At 37.6% G+C, this 9,893-nt stretch overlaps 1 protein-coding gene across 1 annotated transcript; it reads left to right on the forward strand.

Annotated features, from left to right (window-relative positions):
- The first annotated feature begins 3,394 nt into the window (after positions 1 to 3,394).
- On the forward strand, positions 3,395 to 6,523 carry LOC139893806 (monooxygenase 2-like). Its single transcript, XM_071876996.1, has 6 exons — positions 3,395 to 3,549; positions 4,294 to 4,440; positions 4,529 to 4,597; positions 4,831 to 4,993; positions 5,075 to 5,309; positions 5,866 to 6,523. Exons 1-6 carry the CDS (start codon positions 3,470 to 3,472, stop codon positions 6,402 to 6,404), a joined length of 1,233 nt encoding a protein of 410 aa, XP_071733097.1. The 5' UTR covers positions 3,395 to 3,469; the 3' UTR covers positions 6,405 to 6,523.
- The last annotated feature ends 3,370 nt before the right edge of the window (positions 6,524 to 9,893 follow it).

The following is a 9,893-nucleotide window of genomic DNA, read 5'->3' on the forward strand; positions in this document are numbered from 1 at the left end:
TCAATGGTCTGTGTTTGATTCACTGAAGTTAATCCAGTGAGCATCACATTGTTTTCTCTTTGCTTTGTGTTTTTCATTAAGAAAAATTGGATTGAGCTATTAAGGCACTTTACCTTTAGGCTTTAACGTAGGGGTGTTCATCGGTTCGGTTTTCGGTTTGTTCGGTTTATTCGGTTCGGTGTATTCGGTTTTGAAATTTTTTTAGGCAAAACCGAAAACCGAACCGAAAACCGAATTCAAAGTTAAAACCGAACCAAACCGAAAACCGAATTCAAATTCGGATTCGGTTCGGTTTTCGGTTAAAACCGAATTCTATGAAAAAACTGAGAACGTTGGTAGTTTAATTATGGCGTTACTGATGTCTTAGTTATTTATATCCTAAAACAATGACGTATTATTAAATTATCAAGAATTCGATGATTTATTAATATTTATAGCTTAATTATGACGTTTACTGCTTCTGTTATTGAGAAGAACATAATAATTTAAGTAACATAATTATAATGTGAGCTACCAAATCTTCATATAGGTGAGAATATATTTTATTGATTGGATCCCAAATTATAATGACACTAAAACATAATTATACAAATTAAATATATAAAAATTTTGAATTCGGTTTTGAAATCGGTTTTCGGTTAAACCGAATTCAGAATTTTCAAAACCGAAAACCGAACCGAAAACCGAATTCAAATTCGGTTTCGGTTTGACATGATCCGAAAACCGATTATCAAATTCGGTTTGGTTTTTTCCCGGTTTGGTTTCGGTTTGGTTTTCGGGTTCCACGGTTTCAAACCAAATACTGACCACCCCTACTTTAACGTATATGTTAATGGTTATTTTAGTGAGATGAAAGTAATCCTCTTTGAAGAGGATGTGCGAAATTTTTCCATTTCTGCGTCTTTACCAATTTTGTCTTTGAGAGTATTTATTATAAGAAAGATAAAATGGCCCAAAAAATTGCCGTATTTTATTTAAGTGGTGTACGCTAAAATGAGGTGATGAGAAAATAATTATTGTATACGGAGTAATATTTAAATCCAGTTATTTTTAAGATAATTTTATCCTGTAATTTTTTCGTCTCCTATAGTTTTTATTTTTTATACTCCGTAATAAAGATTGTAGAGGCAAAGGGATAAATATTATACACGGGACACTGTTTAATCACGTCTTCGAAATGACCAGTGGCCAGTGCGGGATTATAAACCATAAATTTTATACAAGTTGTGAAATTAAAATTGATAAAATTTATTATTTTCTATTGTTAAGTTAAGTCCAGATTATGATGTTTTGAACGTTTTCTACAATATTCGTGTATGTTCAGTCGGCCACATATAAATAATAAATAAACATTAATCAATGAGTACATGATTGATTGAATATAAATAATAAATAAACATTTATTTTTTTATCGTACCTAAAGAATTTTTTATTTTTTATTTAAAAAAATAACCAACAGAAAGGGGAAAGACAGGAAAAATCAGTAAAAGTTGTTGAATGCATTTGTCAAAACTGGAAGCTCGACTTTATCTATACTTTTTCAAGAGTGGGGACATAATGAAAACAAGGAAAGCATACGGTACCCGGCCCTTGTGATCCCTTTGGTCCCACATATGTAAGTGTTGGAAGAATGACGACTACGCAGGCTCGAATCTGGGTGCTGGCATATTGTGGTGATTTATGGGTGAAGGTGTTTCGCTAGGCTCCAGTGGCATACGGGGTGCGACTGGATGGGTTGACGTTGTCAACACAGGGCTTGCATATCCCTGCCGAAACATATGTTTTTTTGGAAGAATGATAGCACCCAATTTCACACGTAATAGTGGGGTACACTGGTACCATTCTTCCATTAGATCATGTTATCACTTAGACCCTCTTTATCACAGCGTGTTGGGGGTGTGTGTTGGCCAACACGCCACCTATCACACCATAACAAGGCGTGTTGGTGTGTGTGTTGGTCCAAGTGTGTGCACCCAGCACGTAGAACGTTTGCAGCGTGCAACTATTTCTCCCTTTTTTAATTAGTTTTTATTATCCTCTTTTTCACCCAACTTCCAATCAGATTTTAACACATCACCCAACACGCCACTAAACACTTCATCCTATTACACAGCAGTCTGACAGCACGCCCATTAAGCACTCCACCCCCACCCAGCAACACGTCAAAACGCCATCAGGGATAAAGATGGTCTTAGTGTCTCCAAGACAAATTAAGTGTGTGTGGATTCAATTAAATTAAATATGATGTTTAAAACAGATATAGAATATTCATTCACAATTACTGATAAAAAGAAAACAATACAATAAGCTAACTGATACAAAATTACATATTTAAATGAGTATATAGACGAGTTAAGTTTGTTTGCTATTGAAAAACAACATTTATCTTAAAATAAAAAATAAACAAAATAAAAAAATTAGAGTCCGGCCAGATAAACAATTTGGAGATGCTCTGAGTCAGTCTCAGTGACACACATGCATATATATTTGCCTTGGGAAACACACATTAGATGTCATGTTAGTAGCCACCCAGCAACTTCTCTTTCAGTATATAATATAATATAATATATATTAGTGGTAGGATTAAGAGGGAAGTAATTAATCGGGGGAAGCGGAGAAGCAAAATTAATTTTTATTTTTTCGTTTTTTGAAAAAATTTTGTTCAAGAACATTATAGATTGGATGAAAATATGAACATTTAATAAAGACACTTTGTGATAAATGTTTTTATTTTGGCGGAAAAACGCTCGAAGAAGTAATATATAACAATTATCGTGTTTTTCGAGCGTATGTTGAGGTTTTAGGCATTAGGGTTTAGATATTAGGGTTTAGATATTAGGGTTTATAGGGTTTAGATATTAGGGTTTAGAAATTTAGGGTTTAGGGTTTAGATTTAGGGTTTAGATTGAGTTTTTAACACGAACGGTTTAGAGTTTAGGGTTTAGGGTTTAGGGTTTGGTGTTTTGAGTTTATGGAATAAACCCAAAACACCAAACCCGAAACCCTAAACTCTAAATCGGGCTAAATTTTACTTCACAAAACATGAAAAAAAAACGTTCACATTCTTCACGAACAATATTATCTTGAATGTTTTTTTTTGTCGATCTTCCCGCTTAAATAATAACATTCATCACGAAGTGTCTTTTCTAAATGTTCGTATTTTCGTGTGATCTTGATGCTGGAAAAAAAAAATTCCAAAAAAAGGGAAAAAAAATTTTACTTCCCCTGCTTCCCCCGATTGATTACTTCCCCATTGATCATGGCCCATATATATTTTATTTATATTTATATTTATATTTATATAGTTTTAAGTGGTCAAAATGTTCACGCCTGGTTATGTAGGTATAAATATATAAGTACATGAACACACATGATAGTCCACATAACAATATATTAACAAGTTGATATATTTGTGGAGAATTGGAGATAGAAAGATCACATACTAAATTGTAATTAGTTTGTTGTAAACATGAAAAATCATGAAGATGTTGATATTGTTATTGTTGGTGCTGGATTAGCTGGTCTTACTACTGCCTTAGCCCTTCACAGGTACATATTCTTTTATTGCTCTCGGTACTACATATTATCTCCTCATCTATCACATATGCAGAATTGGGCATTGTTGCATGTTTTCCCAATTTCCCTTATACTCACATGATTAAGCTATAACAATCACAAGATATGATAACCTAGGTTTTGGGTGTCGAGTTCGAGTCTCACCTGAGTTGTTGTTACGTCCTTATGGGTGTCCGTGAGGTCTCGATTTGTCTCACTTGGGTAATTTCATAATGCAATTTCCTTTGCAGTTGGTTATGGAGTCCTATAGAAGCATCGATGTCTGAGCCTGTCCTATGACAGTTGTTCAAGGGGTGCTTCCCAAAGGTGACTACACGTATAACCTGTCCTACCTACAGCCGTTAGCAATTGTTCGATTGAACATCCTTGACACGTGGAACGGATATGTTCAGGTGGTGGGAACTCCTTTGGTGGTACCCCGTTAGTGACTCCAATCTCGTTATTAAAAAAAATGATAACCTAGGTTTTAGGATTTCGTCGTAAGAGGTCTCGGGTTGAAAGCTCACTAGCAGTTGTGGTGGTCAGCGAAAAGGGTCGAAAGGGTTACGGGATAATCCGGTTAGACCGTGTACAACGATACTCCCCTTCCCCAGGTAGCAGGAAAAGGGAAAAAAAACCTAAACCGCTTACCCGTTTTCACCTACTTTAAGCTATATATTGATTTCGGTTATAGTTGTCACTTGTTGTAATGTTGTATTGAAGGAAATTTCTATGCAGACTGGGTGTAAGAAGCATCGTGTTGGAGTCATCAGAGAGTTTAAGGATTACAGGTTTTGCCCTTACACTATGGACTAATGCTTGGAGGGCATTAGATGCTGTAGGAATTGGAGAGTCATTAAGACAAAAGTCCACCCAAATGAAGGGGTAAATTGGTCATTATGCAAATCACAGTATACTATACAATTATTATGGTAATTTAGTTCAATGTCTAATTTCACTTTTGTGGTTGCAGATTCAAAATTGCATCTCCTGATACTGGTTCTTTTACTTCCCAGCAAGCGCTTGATGTAGATGGAAAATTGTAATCAACATTTCAATCTTTTTTATATCTATATCTATATATTTAACATTTGAAGTTACATATATTTATATACTTTGATAATTAGTGATATTGAATTAGATATTATGATACAATAATATATCCTCTGTGCAGGCAAATAATAGCACTTGATTGTTTTTTTTATAATTTCTGATTAGAAATACTTAGGGAAGTTGATTAATTAATTAACTCTATGATGTGATAATTAATTATAGTGATTATGAAAGTCGATGCGTTAAGCGAAAAGATTTACTTGAGGCACTTGTGAACGAGTTGCCATCGGGGACCATTCGATACTCTTCAAAGGTTGTGACCATTGATGAACTTGAATGGTTCAAATTGGTGCATCTAGCTGATGGGTCCATTCTCAAAACTAAGGTACTTGATGGGTTGGTTAAATGGTTAATGGTTTGCTGAACCATTTTGAAGTACATTTCTGATTAGACCTTTTTTATGTAGGTGTTGATAGGGTGTGATGGAGTTAACTCGGTGGTGGCAAAATGGTTGGGTCTTGACCCGCCTGTAAGTGTTGGAAGATCGGCTATTCGTGGTTTGGTGGAGTTTCCAAATGGGTCGGGTTTTGATCCTATGTTTCATGTCAACTTTGGAGGTGGCGTCCGCTTTGGTTTTCTTCCTGTTGATGACAAAACTGTCTACTGGTTTTGTACATTCACCCCGTCACAAGTTCCATCCTGTAAGTCATTTAAAGTCGAAAGTATTACCCCTATATATCAAAGTTTCAAAAATGGATGTCCTACATACAATTTTTTGACATTACTTTATCGGTTACGATTATAAGGAAAACTTGGAACCATCTCAAGGTAGCCCAGTGGTTGGGGCCCTGACATCCTTGCAAAAGGTCTTAGGTTCGAATCTTGGGGTGGTCAGGGAAGGATTGGAAACAACCAAGGATTAATCCTGATGGGTTGCGTACAGTAGAGTATGAGATTGGATTACTCTCTCTCTCGGGTAACCCGAACAGGGAAAAATCTTAAAACTTTCTATTATAAGGAAAACTGGATTATATAAATAATGATCAAGTTCTTATAAAGAGATTTAGAAGATTTTGATGCAGTAAAACTACAAATGACTAATTGTCAAAGATAAAATATAATCCAAGATGACCCCTTGTAACTTCATAAGTGAATGGGTCGAGATTACCACCTCTATGCATTGTATTTGTTCAATATTTGAGGTACACATATTTATATAAGCACTCTTATTAAGACAAAATATTTTGATTTGTATAGACGAAGAAGACTGGCAAGAAAACCCGATGAAGATGATACAATTTGTATTGAGCCGTATCTACAAGATGCCTCAAGAAGCACAAGATGTGGTAGAAAAAACGTCGCTAAGTTGTATCTCTATCTCACCATTAAAGTTTAGATTGCCATGGAAAAATTTATTTGGTAACATAGTGAAAGACAATGTTTGTTTAGCCGGGGACGCACTTCACCCCATGACTCCTGACATTGGGCAAGGCGGTTGCTCATCTCTAGAAGACTCGATTGTGCTCGGAAGGTGTCTAGGGGAGGCTATTTTGAATAAATCGGATAACGAAGATGATGAGTTTGAGAGAATTAAAAAGGGTTTAGAGAAATATGGAAATGAAAGAAGATGGAGAAGTTTTAGTCTTATTAGTGTTGCATATTGTGTGGGATATATTCAAGAGAGCAAGGGGAAATTGATGACTTTGTTGAGGAAAGTATGGTTTTCAAAGTACACACCTAGTGCTTTTCTTAAGATGGCTAACTATGATTGTGGTCCTCTTGTTAATAAATCATGAATCGGTTGTGATAAAGTCATGAATCAAAATTTATTACTTAGATTTCATCAGTTATTAATACAAATGAAATTGTAATATATATAAAACTTTTAAGATGGTCATGCATACATGACGTTGACACTGCTGAATAAAAGTGCGAAAATATTTGTTATGTAGCATCTCTTAGCGTCGACATTTAACAAATTGTTGAGTTTACGAATCGAGTTAAACAAACAAAGATGCTGCTGCTGTGATCTTCGCGAACCGGAAATCAGCCTCGGGAACGCGAGGTACAAAGGGTCGCGAATGGGAAATTCAAGCTCGCGTCGCGTAATCTGCTCAATCAACAACTCGCAAACGCGATGCTGATATGGTTTGGGGCTCGCGATCGCGAGAAACCTACTGGGCGGCCACAATTTGAAGTCGTCTAGAAATCCTCGTTGTATTGCGATTCTAACTCGTTTTTTGTTAGCCCGTATGTATTGTAATTGGACTTAGCTTAGTCCAATTACAATACATACGGGTTAAGATAATTTTTTTTTTATTTTTTTTAGCGAAAAACGAATAACTTGAATTAACGAATGAGTACTTCAACAAAAATTGAAGACCCATAAACATACAACAAAAGATAACCGAGCCAAAACCTAACACAAAACAAACGAAGCTGTAAGATCCTGTCTTCTTTTTGGGTTTGGACGCCGTCCAAATATTTGGGACGCCGTCCCAGATTGAAGACCTGGACGCCGTCCAACATTTTTGGACGCCGTCCAGGATGGCTGGCAGGCATGTCTTTTTGCTTTTAAATATTTTAGATGGGTAAATTGGTAATTTCACTTGGTGGACGAATTAAAGGCCCTAGATCAGTTTGGTTGAGCCTCATTACTCCATTCCTAACCACCAAACTTCATCCACTTAAATCCTAGTGAGAGAGTGTGATCCAAGTGTGAGAAAGCTCAAATCGGAGAAGAAGAAGTGTGTTTCGGGTTTTAGCTCGAGCATTAAAGTTGTTCATCTCCTCGTTAGCTTCGTTTTGATAGTTGTGGTAAGCCCTAAACTTGATTACCTTAGTTTAATGTGTTTAAGGGTTAGGGTTTGGGTTAGTATTGCACATAAAACCCATTTGTGAGTAATTTGGGGTTTTGGGTAAGTTTGGGTCATGAAGACCCAAATGGTGACTAACTTAGGGTTTTAAAATGTTGAAATGTGTAAATGGGTCTTAAAGGCCTAATAGATCACTAGTACACCGATAGTTAGTGTTAGTGGGAGTCATTTGGGTTGTGGGTGACCTAAATGGGTATGTTGACTTTGAAATGGGTCAAATGGGTCTTTGATGACCTAGGTTGTCTTGCATGTATGAAAACGAGTTAACTTTGTGGTTAAAAGCGTGTTAATACCTTAATTGGCTAAAGTTAGGGTTTTTGGTGAAGTTAACCCAATATTAGGGTTAAAGGTGCAAAATGGGTCGGGATTGCACTTAGGGTCAAAAGACTCTAGAATGTTAAGTGAGTTGCTTGACCGACTTGAGTTGTGAATTGATTATGTGCTAAAATGTAATAAGTACGTTACATTGACGTTGCAAGTTCGGTTATCTTACGCGAAGACTTTGAGGTGAGTGAAATAATTATATGCGTATGTATATAATGTATCTATTTGTTGTAGCGTGAAAGGTGTAGTGTCGAGGTGTGTAGACACCACGTTTCACGTGAAGAGTGTAGCATCGAGGTGTTAAGACACCACTCCGTAAATTAATGAGTGTTGCATCGAGGTGTTAAGATGCCACTCGGGGTGATGTGCCGAGGTGTTAAGGTGCCACCCTAGGGGTTAGTGGTGCGAGGTGTTAAGTGCCCTAACGGATGTTACGAACACCGATGGCGTTTTCGCGAGCGCCGTTCCCTTGTACTATTGGTTAACCATGGTTATTTGTGTTGTAAGCATATTATATTATTCGAGTTACATTTATATGCGGATGTTATGCTAGCTTGGGGGTATTGGTGAATTATAGCTTGTTATTGCGACGATAAGCTAATGTTGTTTGCTAGCATGTTTGCGGTTGTGTAAGTGTATGCAAGTAGGTATAATTATATATGTATTCGTATAATTATTGCATTCACTAAGCTTTGCTTACCCTCTCGTTGTTTACTTTTTTTATAGGCTCGGGCATTGACAAGGGTAAGAGCGTTCAATTGGATTAGTGATCTCCCGCTTGTTTTGTTAGGGGATGCTTTTGGGTGTTAGCTTTTGGAGTTCGACCGAGATTGGGTAGTTTAACCCCAAACACCATGCTCTAGTGTCGTTTGGAACTTAAACTTATATTTGGTCGAAACTTTTATTTTAGAACGAAACTCGTAAAATGGGCGATGTGGACCCGTTGATGTAAAACTTGATTTGATGATGAAAATCTCTTAGTTTCATTTATATTGACTTGTGGTAAAAAGGTTTCCGTTTGAAAGTGTCGGGAAGCGGGTTTTCCGCTCGTGTGAGTTGGACCCGTGATCAGTGGCTGGAAGGCCATTGGGACGCCGTCCCAGTTGTTTGAGCTGGACGCCGTCCCAAAACTCTGGACGCCGTCCCACCCTTCTGAGCTGGACGCCGTCCAGATGCACTGCCCTAAAAAAAAATTTTTTGGTACGCGTTTTTGGGTTATGAAGTCGGGTTGTTACAAGTGGTATCAGAGCATGGTCTAAGGGATTTAGGCGACTTGAGATAGGTGCCTAGACTTAGACTTTATTGTGTGAGCGCCTTATGCGGGACTTGTAGGACTTTGGGTCTAATCGGGAATTGTTAGTGCTTTGGTTTATGAGAATTAACCTTGTACTAATTTTTTTGTGTTGTGTTTAGCAATCATCAAGCAAGACGGACGTTGTACTAGCAAGCGAATGCGACGTGCTCGCGTAACAACGAGTATCTAACGTTGTTACGGGTGCAAATCGTGTTAAACAAGCAATGTACGACGATTGTTGAGCGAGATGGAGTAGTGTGGCATATATGTATATACATATGTAAATTGTCCTTTCGTTTTTGTGGTTTAACCTATTTCGTTTTATAGAATGAAGACGAGAAACGGTCCCGATCATGATAACGGAAGTACAAGCGAGGACGCCGAGTTTTCGGCCAAGGTTGAGGCCATCTTTAAAAAGTTAAAAGCGGATTTTCTTACGGACGTCCGAAAGGTCTTTCAAGATTCGGTCGATGGGCAGGTGACCGATTTGATAAATGAACGAATGAAGGCCACTATCGAAGAGGCCCTTGACGCTAGGAATATCTACCCTCGCGGTGAAGGAGGTGAAGGAAGGCGGGACTTCCACTACAAGAACTTCAAGGATGCTCAACCCCCGATGTTTAATGGGGTGCGGGATCCTTTAAAAAGTACATGTTGGATCTCCGACATCGAGGGAGCTTTCCGTACCTCGGAATGTCCTCCCGAGAAGAAGGCGAGGTATGGCTCTAGCATGCTACGAGAAGAGGCTAAGTTATGGTGGGATGATAAAATCAACTTGTATGGTGAGGAAC

The sequence above is a fragment of the Rutidosis leptorrhynchoides genome, chromosome 2 (assembly GCF_046630445.1).
Source record: "Rutidosis leptorrhynchoides isolate AG116_Rl617_1_P2 chromosome 2, CSIRO_AGI_Rlap_v1, whole genome shotgun sequence".
Lineage (NCBI taxonomy): Eukaryota > Viridiplantae > Streptophyta > Magnoliopsida > Asterales > Asteraceae > Rutidosis > Rutidosis leptorrhynchoides.

Excerpts from the sequence above, each read along its gene's own strand:
- LOC139893806 (XM_071876996.1), top strand. The coding sequence starts at position 3,470 with ATGAAAAATCATGAAGATGTTGATATTGTTATTGTTGGTGCTGGATTA. Across the intron at positions 4,441-4,528 it reads AAGTCCACCCAAATGAAGGG|ATTCAAAATTGCATCTCCTG; the intron begins GTAAATTGGTCA and ends TTGTGGTTGCAG. Across the intron at positions 4,994-5,074 it reads GGTCCATTCTCAAAACTAAG|GTGTTGATAGGGTGTGATGG; the intron begins GTACTTGATGGG and ends TTTTTTATGTAG.